Raw genomic sequence first — 22,920 nt, forward strand, 5'->3', positions numbered from 1 at the left:
AAATAAAATTAAAAAAAAAAAAGAAAAGAATAACCAGCATCTCACATCCAGCAAGGTAAATGGTGTGGAAGTATACATTAGTCTTTTGAGAATAAATGGCCCCCTTGCCCTGAGTACTATGCATTTCATATAATGTGTAAAGCCTTCTATTTGTGAATTCAGGGTTGAACATTGTTTTCAGTCCATTTCCCAGTAGAAGTTTCAGGATAAATGCATTTCCATTTTAGGTGCATGGCTCTCTTGCATGGTCCGGCCATCTTCATTTAGTAGATTGATTCCTGCCTTTGTTGCTCATGTGCACTATGAAAAGAATGGCCTGACTCTTTAAGATGGTTTTAGTGCTGTTGTTCTTATTTCTAGATATAATTCTTATGAAATTAGAATCTTAAGGCAATATCTCTAAAGTAGAGTCATTTCACTTTTTCGTGAGCAAAGATTAATTGTTGATGGTATCACAGTGAATTTTGGAGGTTTTGTTTTGGTGTGACTTTACTCCAATAGGGTAATTTGTATTAACAATGAACACATGTGTCCAAGAGGAAACTGATGTCTGACTCTTCTGTATTTTCATAATAGTTCTGCGAAGAATTCAGAAAAATCTAGGCCGCCACTCATTTACTACCAGAGATACCAGAGATTTAGAGTCATTTGAATGCCTGTATTAACTTTATTGTGGAAGACCTTTGTCCTGAGTTTGCTTTTCACTTCCTTTTCAGAGCAAACAGAAATGACCATCGAGGGCTTGCAGCCCACAGTGGAGTATGTGGTTAGTGTCTATGCTCAGAATCAAAATGGAGAGAGTCAGCCGTTGGTCCAGACTGCAGTAACCAGTACGTAGCAAGTGCTCGTTCTCCACTTTCAAAGTCAGATTTTTTTCCCTAGGAGTCTGAATGCCCTTTGTTTATCTTTGGCTGTTACACCTAGGGAAAGGCAACTTGTTGTCAAGTTTGTACCTTGAATGGAGCCCTTCACAAGCATTTTTCCTTCTCAGTTCCAACCAAAGAACTTAAAGGGAATGAAGTTGTGGAACGACTGGGTTGCTGTGCTTTGATTTTCTTTTGCTCAAATGGCCTCAGCCAAATCTTGTTTGCTTATAGCAAATCTACAAAATATTTTGCTAGCACCTTCTTTTCTATGACTGGATGGTAAAGTTGATTGAAATGCTCCTCAAGCAGTTACGATGATGTTTGGAACATTTAGAAAACTATAGCTGGACCATTTAATGCAAATACCTAGATAAGGAGACTGGGTGGAGAAGTGTTGAATAAAAATTGTAGCAATTGAGTCGAACACTGAAAATCAACTTTATTGATTCTATAGAAGAATCCTGATCAGAAGGAGGAAAATGTAGAACAGAATTTCAAGTTCTTAATGGAATCCAGACTTTCTGGAATCACTGAGGCTGAATGAACTCCTGAAACAATTGCCCCGAGAGAATCTTTAAATCTTCAACTAAAAAATCTCAAACCAAATAATAATTTAAACCAAACAAGAGTTTAAATTAATAAGTAAAGAAGGTCTGCCTTGAGCACTGTGCTCTTCTGAAGAACTATCTATATGGGGTTAGATTGACAGCAGCAACTTGAAAGCTCAGCTAGAAATCAGTGAAATATGTTAGCAGGGAAGGAACAGTTCAGAAAGGGAGGGGGCATGAGAGTGGTTACACAACTTGTAGAAATTGTTGAGTTGTTATATGTTGTTCTATATGTATTTTCAACAACACACACACAAAAATAAGTTATTAAGAAAAAAGAAAATCAACTTTACCACTTCCAAGATATAGAAAATCCAGGTCTATGAGACTAACACCACATTGCAAAAATAAATCTTGGTATACTATCTGAAAATTCATTTAAATAAACCTCCATTTTGAAGACATTTTTCAGAGTGTGTATGCATCTCATGGACACCTGTGATTCAATAAGTGATGCATCATTAAATGTTTTCTAAACCAAAAAATTTTAAGACAATATCAGGAAATTTTGCATTTAATAGTGGGTTCATTGGAATTTAATTCATTGAAGAAAATGATATCTGCAAAACTGCTTTGCATGTGAGAAAAATGCTTATTTCACAACTTGCTTTTCACATAACCTCTTACCATTAATTTGCCTAACAGACATTGATCGCCCTAAAGGACTGGCATTCACTGATGTGGATGTCGATTCCATCAAAATTGCTTGGGAAAGCCCACAGGGGCAAGTTTCCAGGTACAGGGTGACCTACTCGAGCCCTGAGGATGGAATCCATGAGCTATTCCCTGCACCTGATGGTGAAGAAGACACTGCAGAGCTGCAAGGCCTCAGGCCGGGTTCTGAGTACACAGTCAGTGTGGTTGCCTTGCACGATGATATGGAGAGCCAGCCCCTGATTGGAACCCAGTCCACAGGTATATCGTTAATTGCACCACCAGGGTGCTCATGGGAGCAGCAGCTTTACGCCCTGCTGAATGAAGTAGACTTTATCCGGCTATTGATTCCCGCTTAACCCAAAACCCAGACCAAACTCATTGCCATCAAGTCTCTTCCAACTCATAGCGACCCTATACGACAGAGTAGAACTGCCCCATATGGATTCCAAGGCTGTAATTTTATAGAGGCAGAATGCCAGCCACATCTTTCTCCCACAGAGCAAGTGCTGGGTTCAAACAATCAACCTGCTGGTTAGCAGTTGAGTGTTTAACCACGGTGCCACCACAGTTCCTTGATTTCCATCTAAGGGGGTAAAAGTAAACCTCTGTATTAGCAAAGGCCCTCTCTAAAAAGAATGATAATAATAAAAAAAAAAGTGTAGGTGATACTTAGGTGAATAGGTCTAAAGAAAGGAATTCTGGCTTATATACAAAGCAATACAAATTTAGAATAAACAAGGCATTTGAAGATGATCCTAAAATTGTGACTTGCTTCCTAAGCTATGACTCCCTGTGGTTTACCCTCCCTGTGTATAATGGAAAGATGTTTGGCATCATGGTTCTTACTCTAAAAAAGGCATTTCAACTGGGACATTTCATAGCAGCATGATTCTCAGAATACATGGGTAAGAACTTTCCTCTCTAGTTAGATATCATGTGCGAGGCATGTAATTTGCTTAAAGGATTATAAATCAGACACATGGAAATTGTTGATAGGGCAAATGCTTTCCACAATATCTTATCCTCTTCTGCTTTGTTTCTGAAGCAGAGTGGAATGCTAAAGATGTTTCCTAGTGACAACATAAATCCTCGAGGTGACAATCTGTGTTATTGCTCTTTGCTTCTTTTCTCTGCTTCTGTTGTAAGCCGATTTTCTTCTTATGCTGCACACAGAGAGTACTTTAAATTTAGTAGTGATATCTGCCATGGCGTCCAAATAAAAAGACAGTGAAAACATAATTCTATCTTTTGGATGGGACACTTTGTGAAATGGTTTTCCATGCAAAGATAATTTATATAGAAACAGGGCTATTGCTTCTTTTTCCATACAAATGGAAACTAATCCTAATGGCTAAAAGCCAATGTAACATTTTTTGTCTTTAAGAAAGAGAGAGAAAAAAAACCCAACTTCTGAGTCTCTCAGAATCATGGTGTTTACCCAAGAGTTTCTAGTGATTTTGAAAGTCAATGATATAAACATATTTCTAGCAAACACTTACTTCATTTTGCATCTCTTCTTGTCCTGACTGACCAGGGTACCACCTAACCAAACAAGAATATTCTGTTCTACTTCTTTGAGTTCACTTTGTTTTTCTTTTTCCTCATTTCCTATAAGATAACATCTAACCAATGACCATCCCTACAGCCATTCCTGCACCAACCAACCTGAGGTTCACTCAGGTCACACCAACTAGCCTGAGCGCCCAGTGGACGCCACCCAATGTTCAGCTCACTGGATATCGAGTGCGAGTGACCCCCAAGGAGAAGACTGGACCAATGAAAGAAATCAACCTTGCTCCCGACAGCTCATCCGTGGTGGTATCAGGACTAATGGTAAGAGGTGACCTTCCTCCACTGGAATAATGAAGTAGGTCAGCCTCACACAGTGTATTATTGTTGGTTGCCATTGGGCTGTCTCCAATGCATGGTGACCCCAAGTATAACAGAACAAAACGCTGCTAAGCCTGTGCCATCCTCACAGTTGTTGGTGTGCTCAAGCCCATTGTTGTGGCCATTGTGTATTTTGAGTGCCTTCCAACCTGGGGGCTCATCTTCCAGCATTATATTGAGTAATATTCTGTTGTGACCCATAAGGTTTTCATTGGCCAGTTTTTGAAAGTAGATCATCAGGCCTGCCTTCTTAGTCTGTCTTAGTCTGAAAACTAAAACCCACTGTCCATTGTGACTCCTAGCGACCCTAAGACACCAGTGCCAAAGCTTCAAGCATCATAGCAACATACAGGGCATTAGAGTATGACAGACTGACAGATGGGTGGCAGTGCACAGCTTACAAAGGAGTGGAAATAGTACAACCTGCAAAGGCTGGAACCTCTATAAGCAGAAACCTATACTAGAAGGAAAATCCAAGTATTTTCTGCTAATAATAATAGAAAAGTGGTAAGACTGCACCGTGTCATAGACTGAAAACTTGTGAGACCCAGAAAAATCAGTTTCATCCAGCTCTGACTCTGACAGGTTTCACTGTACAATATCATAATAAATCTAATTGAGTTCTTCTTTTCTGCTATCACAATAATTCCATAGTATGTTTATATTGAGTAGAATTCTGTTAGACTTAATGTTTTCCAGATGACCATCTGGGACAGAATTTCATAAATAGTCTTGGATTTTGCACAGCTCTTTTAGACACATTCTCCTTTTTTCAAAAGGCTGTTGAGGGGAAGGATCATTTTCCATATCCATAGGCTGAGGGCATCAGTCCCCTTTAGTTATGCGTTTTCTGAGCTTTCTTACCTCCAGCTTGTATCAATCACCTTGACCCTCCTCTCATTAAAACATGTCTAATCTTTCTAGCTGTGCATTCAGAAAAGCAGCCAGGAACCTAGAGGATTCTTCTTAACATAAAGCTAATTCTGGGAGAAACTACGGAAAGACAGGTCAAGGACAGAATAAAACACTCTCTATGATTAGAAAAAAATCATGATTTACACCTGTCAGATCATAAAAATGGGCTGATAAACATTTTCTTTGTTTTTCATCACCTTAATAGAAACATATGAAGCTCTGGTAGCACAGTATCTAAAGGCATCTGACTGCTAACCAGAAGGTTGGTGGTTCAAACCTACCAGCTACTTCATAGCAGCAAGGCTTGGCAATCTACTTCCATAAAGATTTACCACCTCGGAAACCCAATGGGAGTCACTATGAGTCAGAACTGATTCAATGGCAATGGGTTTATTTGGTTTGGTTTCATAGAAATATGTGAGCTGTGGCTTACTTGGGCTTAACCCCTAAGAATATATATATTTTAATTCATTTAATTTAAGCAGAAGAATGCAATTAATCTAGGTGTTCGCAATGTTAAATGTTTTCCTAATTTTCCCCCTTCCTTTATAACCACTGCTTCCATCTAAGGCTGTAGTGAAAATTCTCATGCTTCAGAGGATTGCCTTGCTAAAGCTTACCATGCCTTTATTTCTAGGTGGCCACCAGATATGAAGTAAGCGTCTATGCCCTTAAGGACACTCTGACAAGCAGACCAGCTCAGGGGGTCGTCACTACTCTGGAGAGTATGTAATCAAACTGCTTGGTGTTGATAAACTTCCATATAAACAAATGTTAAAGAATGGTAAATGATCTTCTAGCTCACTAAGCTAACAGCAAAATGACTCCCAGTTTGGAAATTGGCTTGATTACCCATCACTGTGACGTGCTACTGTCACTGTGTATATATCCTTCCAGAAAGTAGTCTGCTGGCACGTGAAAGGGAGACAGGGAATCCCTTTGTAATGTTACGTGTAGGTGTTATGAATCAGGGCCCACACCTAGTTCATTCTCTACCTTTATGATTTGGTTTTCATTAAATTAAGTTTGGGGAGTACACACTGGCTTCCACTATGGCTTAAAAGTATCAATATTGAAGCCTACCAGGCCCCAGCTCTCGTTTTCTGTCCTATCAGTAACTTATTGTATACTCTTTCAGAAGTCATATAAAGTGTCTAAGTTTCCTCATCTATAAAATGGGGAGGGTATTGCACCTATTGAAAGAAAAATAAGAAGGCATATATAAATGAAAATCACTAGTGAGGCAATATGTAAGTGTTGCTGGCTGGCCATATTATTGTAACTCCTACCACACATTTGTACATTACAAATACATTGATAATTTTGTTTTAACACTTAGTGAGCTATTGGTAGACACCAGGGAGTCAAGCCTAGGAACCTCTGGTAATATCTGCAGAGCTTTTCAGTTCTCAGAAAAAAAAGGCACGATAAGTGAAGATTTCCTATTTCCCAATTACTGTCGACCTTTCCCTCTGGAGCACATTATTAGGTGTATATTTCCGGCAGTGCGTGTATTTGATGTATAATAAGGAAATGTTTTACAGTAGCAGACCCTCACGTCTATGAGCCAAGCAGGCACTAACACATTAGCTCTGATCCTGTGCAGATGTCAGCCCTCCAAGACGGGCCCGTGTGACAGATGCAACTGAGACCACCATCACCATTAGCTGGCGAACCAAGACCGAGACCATTACCGGCTTCCAAGTCGATGCCATCCCAGCCAATGGCCAGACCCCGATTCAGAGAACCATCAAGCCAGATGTCAGAAGCTACACCATCACAGGTCAGGGGACTCACTGCACTGACATTTGGTAATGCCTCCACAGTGTGAACTAGTTTTTCATTATTGTACCACTTAAGCAGATTAAATTTACTTTTAATTTTCATGATTTATCTATTTATGTTTTTGAAAAAGGTGTTTCCATACTATACCAAAAAAAAAAAAAAAAAACGCAAACCCCTTGCCATCACGTTGAATTTGCCTCATAGCAAGCCTATGAGACAGAATAGAACAGTCCCAGAAGGTTTCCAAGGCTTTAATCTTTACAGAAGCAGATGGCCACATTTCTCTTCCACAGAGCAGCTGGTGAGTTGGAACTGCTCACCTTTCAATTAGCAGCTGAGTTCTTAACCACTGTGCCACCTCAGAAATAGTTTTGTCCTTTGAATGCCTGATTTCAGCTAATAGATGTCAGAGAAATGGCACAAGCTTCATTCATCATTTAGATCAACTGTGCCCTTTCATATAAAAATAATAATGTTGTGTTCTTGTTGTTATGTGCCGTTGAGTCAGACCTGACTCATAGCGACCCCTCCTTGGCTTTCTGAGGCAGTATCACTATGGAAGTAAATTGCCCAACCTTCCTTATGAAGAGTGGCTGGTGGGTTTGAACCTCCAGCCTTCTGGTTAACAGACAAGTGCCTTAGGCACTACGCTACCAGAGCTCCCAAAAATAATAATAATAATACTAAAAACCAAAAGAAACTAAATGATGGTGTACAGCTCTTAGCAGTGGCATAGTTAGATACAAAAGCATAACTAAATTGGAAAAAAAAAAAAAAACACAACCACCTAATAAAGATAAAAGTTGTCATCAGAAAATGTTCACTGTTCAGGTCAACTTAGGTCTTTTTGAGTTTTAAAATTCTGATGCCTGGTACCAACCATTGAATATCTTTGATTACTTAAAGAGAAAACTCCCCTCGATAAATGTTTGCCTCACATTATCCAAGACAGCAACTTATAACAGGAAAATTTCTCTATATGAACAGTTATTTTAGCTAATGTCTTTATCTGTGTGGGTGATTTTCATTTGAGGTAGTTTCTTATTAACAGTTATAATTTACTGTTCAAGTGTGGACCCCTTTTGTGGTCCTCATAAAGACAGAATGGTAGAGGGGACACAAAAATTGCTTGGGAATTTGAAAATTGTCCTAGTCGAGCAAGAACAGCTGAAAATCGTCTCTTCTCAAATCCCAGGTCTGCAGCCAGGGACTGACTACAAGATCCACTTGTACACACTGAACGACAACGCCCGGAGCTCTCCTGTGGCCATTGACGCCTCCACTGGTAATTGCATTTTCTCCTGAAGAAATAAATGCCCCTGACATCTGTGACAGTCGTGTGAACTCAGGCAACAAATGGGAAACTGATATTTTTATATTCTACGTCACAGCTAATCATTTCCACCATTCATAGAACTCTCAGATCCTTTCATGTCTGTTGTAAGGGCTGGGAGAAGAGGGTGGGAGAAACTGTCTTGGTTATCTATTTTTTAAAAAATTTACTTTTTTTTTTTTTTTTAATTTAAGCCATTGATGCACCATCCAATCTGCGTTTCCTGGCCACCACGCCTAACTCCCTGCTAGTGTCATGGCAGCCACCTCGTGCCAAGATTACTGGCTACATCATCAAGTATGAGAAGCCTGGATCCCCTTCCAGAGAAGTGGTCCCTAGGCCTCGCCCTGGTGTCACGGAGGCTACTATTACTGGTATTGCTGCTTCCATGCTATTGTTTTCTTCCTCCCTGGGATGCATGGTGTGTTTAGCAATGCCAACTGTATCTTTCATGCTTTCATGAGAATAAGAGGCCTGATTTCTGAGAACTTCATAAAGTGTTCTCTGTCTAGGAGCTGTAGGGCTCAGTGCATTTCAAAAGGGATGCATCTGTTAAAATTTGATCATTTCAATATGGTCATAATGGCTTAATGAAGTTTGTTATAAGTGTGCCCCTTTATATACCTATTGGGTTAGTTTTGGCAAATGACATTTTTTTTAAAAGCAAACTAAGTCATTGTGATCCTGCCATCACTCTTAGCTCCCTATGTTGTTGTCATTAAAGTGCCATTGAGTCAGTTCCAACACACAGAGACCCAACGTACAACAGAATGGAATACTGTGTGGTCCTATGCCATCTTCAAAATCATTGCTATGATTGAGCCCATTGTCGTAGCATTGAGAGTCTTCCTTTTTTCCACTGACTCTGCATTACCTGCTTGGTAATTACCTGCTTCGATGTTCTTCTGCAAGATCCTTCCTGATACTGTATCTAAAGGACATGAGATGAAGTCTCACCATCCTTGCTTCTTAAGGGGCATTCTGGCTATACTTCTTCCAAGACAGATTTGTTATTCTTCTGGCAGTCCATGGTATATTCAATATTCTTTGCCAACACCATAATTTAAGTGCATTTGTTCTTCAGTCTTCTTTATTCATTGTCCAGCTTTCACATCCATATGAAGTGATTGAAAATACCAAGGCTTGGGTCAGGCATACCTTGGTCCACAAGGTGACATCCTTGGTTTTTTGGTTTTTTTTTTTAACACTTTAGAAAGATGTTTTGCAGCAGATTTTTCCAATGCAATACATCATTTGATTTCTTAACTGGTGCCTCCACGGGTGCTGATTGTGGATCCTCGTAAATTAAATCCTTGACAAGTTTAGTATTTTCTCCATTTGTCCTGATGTTGCTTATTGGTCCCATTGTGATAATTTTCTAGCTCCCTATAGATCTGGTAATCATGCAAGATTTGTCAGTGTGCTACCTGCTATTGCCTTTATTATCCAGTGTCACCGAATAGGTCTTAAAGGAAAGTAATCCCAACTATTTATATTGGAGAGAGTGCCTGGAATGAGGAGTAAGAGTTGTTCAGTTGTCTTATTTCACTTCTGTGGGAAAGATTACAAGGCTCTGGCATTATTTTTGTGCAAGACATTCAATCTTTAGACTGTGCCTAGGGTATCATCTGGATTTTAAAATCCTTACGGAATACACAGAAGGAAAGAGAGATAAAGGCTGTGTATTTTGGTTTTCTTAGGTTTATTTGAGCAGTAGCAGCTTCTGTGGAGCTAGCTCAGCGGTTCAAAGCTTTGTGTGTATGATAACTTCATACCAACACTTTTTTTCTTTCTAAGCTATAAATAAACTTTTTGAGAAAAACTATAAAGATTTCTTTCTGGAAAAACTGTTCTGTGGCCTGAGGACTGCTAATTTGCCCTGGGCTTTGATCAAACTGATAAACAGTCATTGTTACTTGAACTGATAAGATGAATGCTGCTATTTCAGGGAGGATATTTTTTCAGCAACTTTGGGGCCAGGGAAATAGAACCAGATAGGGGAACCATTGAGTTGGATAGTTCTCATCATGACTGCACACAAATTGGTCACTCTCTCCTGCACAGCCATGTGTCTTTAGTCTGAGTTTTCATTGATCTTGCCCTTAGAGGATGTCTGCTTTTTAGGCCTACATAGACTGTTGTAGGGAGCTCTGGTAGCATAGTGGCAAACCCATCAGCCACTCCTCGGAAGGAAGGTTGGGCATTCCTACTTCCGTAGTGATACTGCCTCGGGAAACCCAAGGAGGGGTCGCTATGAGTCAGGGCTGACTTGACGGCACACAACAACAACAACAACAGACTGTTGTATACAATCTGCAGTGGTCTCTCCCAGTTGTATGTATTCACTGGAACTGTACTGTGGTAATAAATTTCTGTGAAAACTAAAAGGCCAATGAGACTACATGTTAAATGAATACTCAGGGAAAATTAGCATAAAAGTGTTCATCCAGGTGTCAGATTTGAAAGTAAGATAATTAATCTACTATGTAGCCATCATATGCAGGGTATTTGGGTGTTTAGTGAAAAAAAAAAAAGTGGTGTTGACTTTACCTCAAAGGCCCATGGCCTGTTGGAGAGGTTCTCTCTGCTTCCTAGGAGCCTCAGCTGAGGAGACCGACTTCCCATTGATGAACTGAGTCCAAGGACATAATGTAATTGCTCTGTTCCTCCGTCAGGTCTGGAACCAGGAACCGAGTACACAATCTATGTCATTGCCCTGAAGAACAACCAGAAGAGTGAGCCACTGATTGGGAGGAAAAAAACAGGTAAAAGAACATCTCCCTTCTGGGAGAAAAGCAAGACAAGATGAATTTCAAATAGTCAGATGAATTTCAAATGGTCAAGTTTGCAGTGTGAAAAGCTTCTCTGTGTTTTAATGCATTTGTCATGGATTTTTTTTTTTCCTAACAGCATAACATATTATATTCAATAGCCGACTCTGCAGGGTTCAGATTTCTTTTTTTCTTTACTACAGCTGGTTAGTATAAAGCCATGTTATTCACCTTTTAAAACTTCAAACCAGAAACTAAAATGAAAAAAACAAAACAAGTTGCGATAGTTCTGCTCTACCTTCTATTGAATTTAAATAAGAAATAAATAAGTAAGTAGGATGAGATATCCTTCCAGTTTGCAGCTTGTCATTACTCATTATTTGGTTTCTGAAACTTAGAAATGAATACCATCTTACCCTCCATGTAATAGTGAAAATGCCATATTGACACTGATAGGAAAATTTTTAAAGTAAACAAATATGCATTTTTTTATTCCTATTTTTAACCATTTGAAACCATGAAAACTGTTGAGCCAAAAATCTGGAATTCACATACTTCAGACACTGATGTAATTATTCTGAGATTCTGGTTCTTAACCACTTGATTCTCAAATGAAAAAACAAGCGAGAGAGAGAGATTGGCTGCATATTGTGGTTTTCTTAGGGTTATTTGAGCAGCAGCAGCAGCTTCTGTGGAACTCAGTGGTTCAAAGCTTTGTGTGTATGATAACTTCATACTAACACTTTTTTTTCTTTCTAAACTATAAAGAAACCTTTTGAGAAAAATCATAAAGATTTCTTTCTGGGTGTTCTGTGGCCTGAGGACTGCTTATTTGCGGTGGGCTTTGATCAAACTGATGAACAGTCATTGTTACTTGAACTGAACTGATAATGATGAGTGCTGCTATTTCAGGGAGCTTAACTGCTTTGCTTTTTTGGCTCTAACCTTCCTTGGCTAGATGAGCTTCCCCAACTGGTAACCCTTCCACACCCCAATCGTCATGGACCAGAGATCTTGGATGTTCCCTCCACAGTTCAAAAGACCCCTTTCATCACCAATCCTGAGTATGACAATGGAAATGGTATTCAGCTTCCTGGCACTTCCGGTCAGCAGCCTAGTGTTGGGCAACAAATGATCTTTGAGGAGCATGGTTTTAGGCGGACCACACCGCCCACCACGGCCACCCCTGTAAGGCATAGGCCAAGACCATACCCGCCGAATGTAGGTGAGGAGATCCAAATTGGTCACGTTCCTAGGGGAGACGTAGACCATCACCTCTACCCTCAAATCCTGGGACTCAATCCAAATGCCTCTACAGGACAAGAAGCTCTCTCTCAGACAACCATCTCTTGGACTCCGTTCCAGGAAAGTTCTGAATATATCATTTCATGTCATCCAGTTGGCATTGATGAAGAACCTTTACAGGTAACTACTTTTTCTCTTTACTTCTCTGATGGGGTGGAGGGGAAAGGGGCGGCTGAGTAGGTGTGAGCAGAGCACTGATGAAAAGCAGCTGCCCCTCTAGGACCTCTTAGAAAGGTGGCGTGTTTAAGCCCTGATTTATTTTTTTAGTTTTAATTTAATCTCAATTAAGCTTTGAGGGATGAACCAGAGTGCCATTCACTTTTACTCAGTAGAGTGAATGAAGCCATTGCTATTCTTCTCACGCGTGTGAAGCTCCTTAGTCATATGGACAAAGGGCTGATGTAAGAGGAGAGAAAGAAAGATGCTGCCTGAACTTATATTTGCATGAGGAAGGCTCAAACACCGTCCTTATCATTTGCCCTTGAATTGTATATGATAGATCTAAGGAGAAAGAAAGTGTGTGAGGCTGGATCAGCTGTTTAGGTGATTGATTGTCTAACCGAAACTCATCTGTCGTTTGTCTTGCCAGTATCAGTTTTTATTGTGTTCTTATTTTTAGAAAGTGACAGAATTTTTGAAACTCTGACAACACTGTGGGAGATTTATGTGTTTGGAAATGAATTTGAGGATTTACCAAAGTATTGGGGTTTGATGCCCCTGTGTATAGTATGACTATATCTTCCATTTAGCACAGTGTCTGTGTTTAATGTGAAGGGAACATAGCCAGGGTTTCCAGTGAACTTTCACTGATCCGTTACTTCTGTAGGATACAGAGGTCTCCTGCTAACTCTGGCCCACCTAGGTAGATTTTTGGCAGCAAAATCTGGCAGGTAGAGATGATGGCCCACACCCTCATTCTTCTTTTCTCAGCTGGTTGGACCCCCATGCCCTCTCTATTGGTCTCGCTTTGCTTTGTTTAACATCGAGGATTATTGATAAGAGAGTAGGGGATCTCATGTCTATTCCTTATGATAATGATTTCTCCCCTACCTTGGATGTACCAATAATTGCAGTTCCGAGTTCCTGGAACTTCTGCTAGTGCCACTCTGACAGGCCTTACCAGAGGGGCCACCTACAACATCATAGTGGAGGCACTGAAAGACCAGAGGAGGCACAAAGTCCGGGAGGAGGTTGTTACCGTGGGCAACTCTGGTATGTGAACACCTGAGCTCTTCAGGCTCAGACACCCCTCTGGACCACACCAGAGATGAACTGACTCTTCCTTGGTTGCTGTTGGTTTTTAACTTTGGGAAATCATTCTGTACATCAATATGAAGTGGATGTTTAAATTCATTTATTTTTCTTTCATAATATCGTAGTACCTTTTCAAAATGCTCAGATAAATAGACCTCAGATAGTCACACAATATTAGCACCAGAAGGGACTTATTCCCTGCTAGTGAGTTTCTGAGTTGATTAAAAAAAAAAACAAACTCACTGCTGTTGAGTCATTTCCGACTCATAGCGACCCCTCTTTGAGTTTCTGAGGTGGTATCTCTATGGAAGTAGATTGCCCAACCTTCCTTCCAAGGAGTGGCTGGTAGGTTTGAACTGCCAGCCTTCTGGTTAGCAGTCAAATGCCTTAGGCACTACGCCACCAGAGCTCCCTTCTGAGTTGATACAGGGACACATTTCTCCTGATACCTTTTCCTGGATCCTCTCCACCCCACGGTATTGCTGTCCTCAAGGGTGATTTTTAAGAATCCAAGATGGATTAACTGAGTAAAGGAGGTTCCCCACTGACAGACTTTAGGGACAGATGGTTTTGTTCCTGGCATAAAATACTACTCACACAGCCCACTTCTGTCCAGAAAGCTCCCTTTTTCCAGTGTTAGTTCAGAGTTTTTCCCTCTTCATTCTGTAAGTGTGAAGACTCAATAGAGGTTAAATGATCATTTATAGCACCTGGGAAGTTCTTTCAATCCACGAGCATGTCACCAGGCTTTTCAATTTGCAGTAGCTGATGATTCACCAAGGAACATGAGTAGGGAATAATCAAAACCATGAATCCTGAATCTTCCAGCTGGAGGGTTTTCTGTTCCACAGAAGCAAGGAGTGTTCGATTCTGTCTCTGCCAAGAGATGGGCTTTATTCCCAGAGCCAGTTACTCAATTCCATCCTCCCCACTCATCTGATGGCTGACTGCTAACTAGCCACGCCTATGACTTAGGCAGTTGAATATTTATTTGAAGTGAGGAGGGGGTTCATTTTGTGCTTGTTTGTATTATGTATACACAATAATGCTTATCTTTTGCCTTCTATGGTTTTACTAGTAGAAATGCGACATGAAAAACATTTTCAACAGCACAGAGAGGTCTTTTGGACGTCATTTTTTTAAAAAATGACATCTCCCTAACTTTAGCCAGGGTGGAATTTTAACTCCTGGCTGTTGTTAGAGTATTGAAACCCCTGGTAACAGTTTAAGCTCCTTCCATTTTTCTTTCCAACTCTCTGTTCCCAGCAGCCCCATTCTGTATTCTAGCCAGATTCTCCTGGCTTTGAGACACTTCAGATTTCTTAGCTTCTCCAAACCCTATTTTCTCCCAGGGTGTTGCTTTTAAAATACTAGGCACCTCAAATATCTGAGTTCTTGCGCACTGTAAAAAGACATACATGGCTCAAGTGGTATTTAAAGTCATAGTAAGATAGTTTATTTTTTAGAGAATAACTTAAGCCATGCTTTGTTTATATAGAGTCTTTTAAAATAAGCTTTTCCAAAACAAAAAGAGCCAAGATCTTCAATTAACATTCCATATTTCTAAGTTACCCAAACTACCTCCTTCCTTTTATTTGGAATGGTTGATGTTACTGATAAAGTAAAGCAGTCCTACCATTATGATAATGTACACAGTCTGGGATTTGTGTACTATAATGCAAAAATAAATACACTAATGAAAGCAGAGATCACATGATGGTGTACTATCAGCAAAGATGGCCTCTGATAATTATTCCTAAAGGAGTGAGTACTTTCAAAAGGCTGGCACAGGACCAAAACTCAAACCAAACTCCTGCCCTCAAGTCGACTTGACTCATAGTGGACCCCCATTGAGTTTCCAGCACCTTAAATCTTTACAAAAGACTGCCTCATCTTTCTTCCATGGAGCAGCTGGTGGGTTTGAACCACTGACCTTTTGGTTAGCTGCCGGATGCCTTAATGACTGCACTAGTGCATTGAGTTCGTGGTCTCCTGTAATTTTCAAAAGATCCCTAAGAAGTGCAGGTTTTATTATTATTATTATATCTCCATATGACAGATGAGAAAAGTGAGGCAGAGAAAGGTTAAATACCTGGTCGAGGTCACTCAGGTACTGACAGAGGGGCATGACCAGCCTTTGCATCCCACCAGAGTTCTTAATTGGCACAAATTCCTTCAAGATCTGCTCTGTATACTATAAAGCAGATTTACCAGAAATGATTATTTTTAAGAAATGATAGCAAACATGAAAGATGGGCTTTCTTTTAAGATGCCTACAGGCAAGGGTCCACTGGCTAACATTTCAGCATTGTTTGGAGAGCAGCTGATGTATTGATGGAATGGATGCGTGTTTTCTGGCTCAAATTAAGTGATTAAGTGATTGTATACCATAAATCAGTTTTCTTCTGTATGTTCCAAAACTACCAGTAAGATCTGTTTTTCATTTTTTTGTTTTTCCCTGCTTGTCTTCATCTAGTCAACGAAGGCCTGAGTCAACCCACAGACGACTCGTGCTTCGACCCCTACACGGTTTCTCACTATGCCGTTGGAGAGGAGTGGGAGCGGTTGTCTGAATCTGGCTTTAAGCTCTCGTGCCAGTGCTTAGGCTTTGGCAGTGGTCATTTCCGATGTGACTCATCTAGTGAGTAGCTCGCTTTGTCCATCCACTTGTCCGTCCATCTCTTCCAGTTCCATGCATTTGCACTAATGTGCTGAGGAAACATGTTTGGGCAGACGCAGGCTCTTCCAAACATGAAGCAAACAATGGGATACTGTTTGACTCAGAGTAACATTTTGCATCATGGAAAAATGATGGGAAATTTTACTTGGTGAATATTGCTTCCTTTCAAGGGTCATGTGCTGATGCAGCAGTTAATTAAAAATAAAGTTGTGATGTAATATGTTTTTTTGAAATTTTCTATTGAAAGAGATTAATAAAGTCAAGGTCTTAGGAGCCAGTTCTAATGAAGAGTATCAGAGGCACAAGGAAATCCCTAATGTCTCTTCATCATTAATGTTGAGTGAGTTCTGAGGTGAACATTTAATACTTGTACTCTGTTTCAACACAGACCATAGACCTGTCATTATATGTAAACACACATACATCACATGTACACACAAGCACACACACTCCTTCTTGCTTGAATATTGCTAAGTAAATAAAGGAAGGGGTACAGACAATCTACCCACCAAAACCAAACCCACTGCCATCGAGTCGATCTGACTCACAATCTGCTTGTAGATAATTAAGAATCAACTTCAACTGAAAAGTATTAGATTCCCAAACTATAAATAGATTTCAATTTATTATCATTATTATAATTATTTTCAGAATGATCACAGGAATTACTTTTTGTGCTTTGAGGTTTAGTATCAGAATTTACATGCCTTCCATTTATACTTCATTTTTAGGAGATCTGGTTGTTATTGACAATTAGTTGTTTTTTGTTTTGAACATTTTATTATGGTTTGAGTGAAAGTTTACAGAGCAAATTAATTTGCCATTCAACAACTTAGACACATTTTGTTTTGCGACATCCGTGGCAATTCTCACAGCGTCTAACAGCCTCCTTCCCGCTCCCTCCCTGTCCCTCTTCCCATTGTCCTCCTCTCCTGCCCCTCCCTACCTTCTGAACTTTGTTTCTGGGCAAATGCTGCCCTTTTGGTCTCGTATGATTGGTGGTTCTGGGGAGTAGAGTTGGTTAATTTTTATAGGATTAACTATTATGCTTTACAAATAGCCTCTGACAGACATATCTGGAAATCATATTCTGAGGTAATAAAAGATAATAAATTTGATTATGAAGATTTTAAAGTATTTTACTTCACTCATACACATGAAATAATTTAACCTGGACTGAGCTTAAGTATTAAACAGTAGACAGCGCTGCTTGGGCATCTGTAAATGGAAAGGCAGAGGAGAGGAGTGTTGTACACTGCTTAGGAGTTGGAATTTTGAAGATTTGGCATCAGCTCGGTGATTTTTAATATCTGAAACGGAACTACTTTAAGTTCCTATAGATTTACCTGTACAAGTACTTAAGTGCTATGGTTAAGAAGAGCTGCAAGTTTATTTAAGTGATACTTTGGTTCACCTCACATATTCTTTGGTCAGAAATCACAATGGCCTAATACCTTTTCTCAAATTTGAAAGGATGGTTGAAATGTTGATAAAATGGGAAAAGTAGTATATTGTGTTATACAAACTCATTGTGTTTTGTTTTAGTACAAGACTAGGAGATTAAAAAGTCATCCTAATTATGTATACTAGGTAAAGATCAGTAACTGTCACTTTTAAGATATTCCTCAGAATCTGTCTTTTGTTTGTAGGGATAATAACCATTGATTTATCATTTTCTTTTTGTTTTGCTTTGTTATACAGGTTTATTCTCTTTTTCTACCATTTACATGAAACTGATTGTGGCAGTGGAAACCAGCTGATCTTTCTTTCATGGTTAACTGAATTATTTTATAGCCAGGGCCTCTGCAAATCCAAAAAGTGAATTTTCATCTCTGATCTATTCCTGAGACGCCTGCAATCCTACTTACTTTCCCAGAATTTTAAACTTTTTACTGGGAATGCAAATGAAGACCATTGACTATCCTTTGGTTACCTGAAACTATTACGGTAGAATAAATTGTAATTTAAAATGTCCTAGGAAATGGTAAAGGGTAAAAATAATATTTAAAAATCCAGCCAATATAGTGGCTGGCCATAGGGCTCACCATCTTTTATTTCCTGTGTCCCTTCTTCCAGATACATGGTTGCTAGCATCCGTGACACAGCCCAGTCTTGTGAGTCAGAACACACAAATAACTGCCTCTAATTCTTCCCACTACACAGAATGGTGCCACGACAATGGTGTGAACTATAAGATTGGAGAGAAGTGGGATCGTCAAGGGGAAAATGGCCAGATGATGAGCTGTACCTGTCTTGGAAATGGGAAAGGAGAATTCAAGTGTGATCCTCGTACGTTATCACAAATCATTTTTAGTGCCTTATTACGCACTCCCTTTCTCGTTACTGGGCTGTAACTCACGTTCTCAGAAATGATTGGAGGCTTTAGGTCTCCTGGAGGAGTGAACAGTGGCTTTGTTAATCTTTTGATTTGGGAAAGGGGAGACAAGCTTCCAAAATGAGGCATGATTTAATGTTATTGCAGGGCACCTGAGCACTTTGACCACAATCTACAGTGAAATGTTATAAGGAAGTTTTATTGGTCTTTAGATTCAACTTTTAAAATATGAGCTCCTTCTTCCCACTGACCCCTTCCCAGTGTCTTAGATGTAGTTTTTGGAAATGCCACCCTGAGATTTAGAAGTAGTACCTCGCTTATGGATGATTCACATGAAAAGTGGCCATTGTGCTGGGATGTACAGATTCAGGGCAGAAATGCCTTTAGGGTGGTCAGATTTGTGCTACTGTTCTCAGTCTTACTATGTTTCTCACTCGTGCCTGCATGTAGATGAGACAACATGTTACGATGACGGGAAGACGTACCACGTAGGGGAACAGTGGCAGAAGGAATATCTTGGTGCCATTTGCTCCTGCACATGCTTCGGAGGCCAGCGGGTAAGACCAAGCAAGAGGCTCCCTGTGATCGGAACAGGGAGAGAGGGAAGCTCCTGTCCTTGTGATGGAGAGTTCAGCTACTTGTATGCTCTGCATAAGGTGTGGCGGTACTTCTTAAAAATGTTGGGTTACCTCATTTCCTGTTGGCACATGGCTGCCTCCATAAGACTCCTGTATATCCCTTCCCTTGTCCTCCCTGTCTCTGACTGCCTCAGACCCTCCACGGGCCTGCTACTCTCAGGCCATCGCCAGCAACTAAAGTGTTCAATACTGTCCAGCACTAGGCCTGCAGCTCCATTTTGATGGACACGTGGCCCTATGGCACTGTTGTTTTAAATATTTTGATTAGCACCTTGGTTCTAAGAAGATACCACTTCTTTGTATACTCTCTCAGTTAAAAAATTGGGCCCTGCTATAGGATGACTTTGGAAGGAAGGTTGAGCAATCTACTTGAATAGTGATACTGCCTCGGAAACCCAAGGAGGGGTCGCTATGAGTCGGGTCCGACTCGACGGCACAGAACAACAACAACAACATAAAATGATTAGAGTTCTTGGGTGGTGCAAATGGCTACTAAACAGAAGGTTAGAGGTTCTAGTCCACTGAAAGGCACCTCAGAAGATAAATCAGCCATGGGAAACTCTGTGGGGTGCAGTTGTTCTCTGACACACAGAAGGGCACTTGAGTTAGAATCAACTCAATGGCAGCTGGTAACTGGACTAGCATGGTGCTGAGTAATATGGAGTGAACCAGGGAAAGGAGAAATGGTTCTTGCTCTGGATAGAGCTAGAGAGACTAAACTAGCATACATTGAGCACTCAAGCTAATCAAGTAAGGTTCTGAGTGCGTCTGACAACTACAGTTCCAAGCAGCCTAGAATGAGCAAGTGCCAGCCTGGTGCATGGAAGGGAGAAGCACAGCTGGCATGGCTTAGCATGGCTGATGGTTGGTCGTGGAAGGGGGGGAATCAGGGTCGTGCAGTCAAGAGGCCACACAGGGTACATACACCTTGTGAAATAGGAAGGAGCTAACGTGTGGGCTTCAGTGAGCTAACCTTGAATGGTGTCTTGTGGTGAGAGATTAAATGGGGGAAGTTGGTTATGGAGGACTCTGGAAGTCCATTATTTAAGCCAGTGCTTTTCTAATCTGTGTCCTCCTTCAATTAAAAAAAAAAAAAAAAAAGGCTGTGCTTTCCCCTAGTATTACTTGAAATTTTAAAATAAAATTACTCTTGTAATTCAAATAAAAGCAATGGAATGTAACAGTCCTTTGTTTTCAGTGAAGACTTGCCCTGCCAACACCTCCCCAAATTCTGACACAGGAGGAGCATGCTCACCACACTAGGGTGAGGGTCACTGCTTGATGCATTTGGCATCAAGCAGTTATAGGTACCCGAGAGGAGGAGAGGAGCATGGTGGAAAATGGTCTTTAGGAAGATTAATCAGGTACCAGGGAGGGCCTTCAAAGGCCTGGCTCTGTTCCCACCTGAGGACTGGGCAGCCCACAAAAATGTCTGTGATCTTGCTCTACCTCTAAATTATAGTGGGGAGGGAGAAGTGTCTGTGATCCCATTCTTACGTGATCCCATTCTGAAGAGAAAGGAGAAGGTGTGGAGTCAACCCCTCTCTCTCATTAACACAGAAATTGTGATCCTCTCACTCAGTCACCTGTGATAATGAGCTTGGTACAGAAATGTGGGATGGAAAGTGAGTTTATGGGCAGTAGTTTTGGGTCACACCTCAGCATCTCATTGTTATGTACATGAAGCCTAGCAGGAGTAACACCTATTCAGTTCTCAGTTAAGGTGACTGAAAGACAGGAGTGGGAACTGTTATGTTTTGGGAATAAAGTATGACTCAGTGATTTTGTAAATACATATTTACTGGTATTGTGTTAGGGATTATGGGGAATGTGCCATTAAATGCAGAAATAGATTTAAAATATTTACATGACCGTATAAGAAAGAAAGTGATTGCATTATACAGGGTTTTTTCAGTTGCAAGAGAAAAGGCCAACACAAATTAAGCAAAAAAAAAAAAGGCTCACAGCACCCTAAGGTCCAGGATCTTCTGGCTTCAGAACATCTGAATTTCAGCTGCTCCAGCAGTGGCGTCTGGGGTGGGGGTCTCTTGCTCTCGGGTATGCTTTCCCTTATACTGGCTTATCCTCCAGCAGGCTCCCCTCTGATGGTGACAAAGATGACTGCCATCAGTTCCACACTTACCTCCTAGCAGCTTATAAGCAACAGTGGAAGAAAACACGTGGTTTAGCAAAAATTTCTAGCAAAAATCCCAGGGAGAAAACTCACTGGCCTGGCGTGGTCCTGTTGCCATCTCCAACCCCCTCCCTGGCCAGATACAAGGCTACCATGTCACCAGCTGTGGAGCGTATCAAGGGTATCTCAATGGTACAGTAGAAAGAATATGGCCCAGAGTCAGTAAGCTGGTGGTAGCTCCATCTCTGCCAGTGGTTCACTGTGTGACTTCCCTCCCTCCTCTGAGTCTCAACTTCCTTGGCTTACAGTGAGGTTGTTTGTCCATTGTCATCTCATGTCCCTTTGAAAAACCCTACGATTCTATGAAAACCACTTCTGTCATCGAGTGCAGAAAGTGTATCAAGGAACTTAGGACTGGAGTGAGCCTTAGCGGATGGGTGGTTTTGAAAAGGAAGATAAGAGAGGACATTTTAGAAGAAAGAAAAAGTGTAAATAGACAGAGGCAGTTATAAGACAAGGGCAATGAGCCAAAATGTACTCTAAGAGCTGTAAATGCTTGAAAGCATCATCAAAACTTCCTTAGTGATTAACTGCTTATATTTTTGCCATTGCATAAAAGCTGAAATTCTTCATTAATTCAAGCACTAAATTTTAATGTCCTCAGCTTATCATAACCCCCATCTGACTCCCTACTTCTGCTCTCTTAGGGCTGGCGCTGTGACAACTGTCGCAGACCCGGGGCTGAAGCTGGCCCTGACGGCCCCACTGGCCCCTCCTACAATCAGTATTCTCAGAGGTACCATCAGAGAACAAACACTGTGAGTTCCTTTGCATCCTAACTCTTTCTCATCTTGACTTAGTTAGGTACAGTTTAGGGGGTCTCTTTCTGTAAGTACCTTCCTTCTGAATGAGTCAAATGTTTTCTCTCTTTAAATCACATCAATGTGTTAAGACTGTAATACTGTGTTTCCTGTAACATAATTTAGGTTATAATTGGCTCAATTCTTGAGAATCTTCTGCTGTCCAGTGTATCGTTAGGCTCTTGGTGTTAGAATGAAATATAAGTTATATACAAGTTATTATGGGGGTCCCTGGGCAGTTCAGTGGTGATGCATGCCACCCTAGTCCAAGTTTGGTGGTTTGCACCCATCCACAGGGACCTGGCAATTTGCTTCCGAAAGATCACAGCCTCAAAAACCCAGGGGAGTGGTTGTACTCCACGCACAGGGGGTCATTAGGACTTGATGCCAACTAACAATGACATAAATTATTGTCATAGAGGCCCCCATTGTTTTCTGTGCACTTTACACTATTTGTCACTAATGGTTTTCTTCTTCCATTTTAACAGAATGTCAATTGCCCAATTGAGTGCTTCATGCCTTTAGACGTACAGGCTGACAGAGATGATTCCCGAGAGTAACGTTTCCAGCCCAGAGGAGCAAGCTGGTCTCTCTGCCAAGATCCATCCCAACTGGAGTGATGTTAGCAGACCCCATCTTACAGTGTTTGCTTCTTTCTTTAAGCTCTTTGCTCTGGAGTAACTTCTCCAGCTTCAGCTCAACTAACAGCTTCTCCAAGTATCACCCTGGGAGTGTTTTGAGACTTTTCTCATAAATGAGGGCAGAATGTTTGTTGCCTGTTCTGCTCCAAAGTATTTGTTACCACACAGTATTCTAAATAAATGATTCTAATTTGTGATTTGGTTTGGGATCAATAGGGAAGCATAGGCAGCCAACCAAGATGCAAAAT

At 40.7% G+C, this 22,920-nt stretch overlaps 1 protein-coding gene across 1 annotated transcript in view; it reads left to right on the plus strand.

Moving 5' to 3' along the window:
* The window catches only part of FN1 (fibronectin 1), an 80,197-nt gene extending 57,606 nt beyond the window's left edge, over nt 1-22,591 (plus strand). Inside the window, exons 32-47 of the mRNA XM_007959848.2 lie at nt 717-830; nt 2,120-2,389; nt 3,777-3,964; nt 5,574-5,661; nt 6,543-6,719; nt 7,917-8,006; nt 8,249-8,428; nt 10,730-10,819; nt 11,784-12,050; nt 12,144-12,250; nt 13,204-13,342; nt 15,861-16,025; nt 18,228-18,353; nt 18,850-18,956; nt 21,879-21,989; nt 22,520-22,591. Of these exons, the coding sequence (XP_007958039.1) occupies nt 717-830; nt 2,120-2,389; nt 3,777-3,964; nt 5,574-5,661; nt 6,543-6,719; nt 7,917-8,006; nt 8,249-8,428; nt 10,730-10,819; nt 11,784-12,050; nt 12,144-12,250; nt 13,204-13,342; nt 15,861-16,025; nt 18,228-18,353; nt 18,850-18,956; nt 21,879-21,989; nt 22,520-22,591 (2,291 nt within the window). The remainder of the gene's footprint in view (nt 1-716; nt 831-2,119; nt 2,390-3,776; nt 3,965-5,573; nt 5,662-6,542; nt 6,720-7,916; nt 8,007-8,248; nt 8,429-10,729; nt 10,820-11,783; nt 12,051-12,143; nt 12,251-13,203; nt 13,343-15,860; nt 16,026-18,227; nt 18,354-18,849; nt 18,957-21,878; nt 21,990-22,519) is intronic.
* Nucleotides 22,592-22,920: the final 329 nt, after the last annotated feature.

This window comes from Orycteropus afer, unplaced genomic scaffold, assembly GCF_000298275.1.
Source record: "Orycteropus afer afer isolate SDZICR_OR568_19922 unplaced genomic scaffold, OryAfe1.0 scaffold00002, whole genome shotgun sequence".
In the NCBI taxonomy this organism is placed as follows: Eukaryota; Metazoa; Chordata; class Mammalia; order Tubulidentata; family Orycteropodidae; genus Orycteropus; species Orycteropus afer.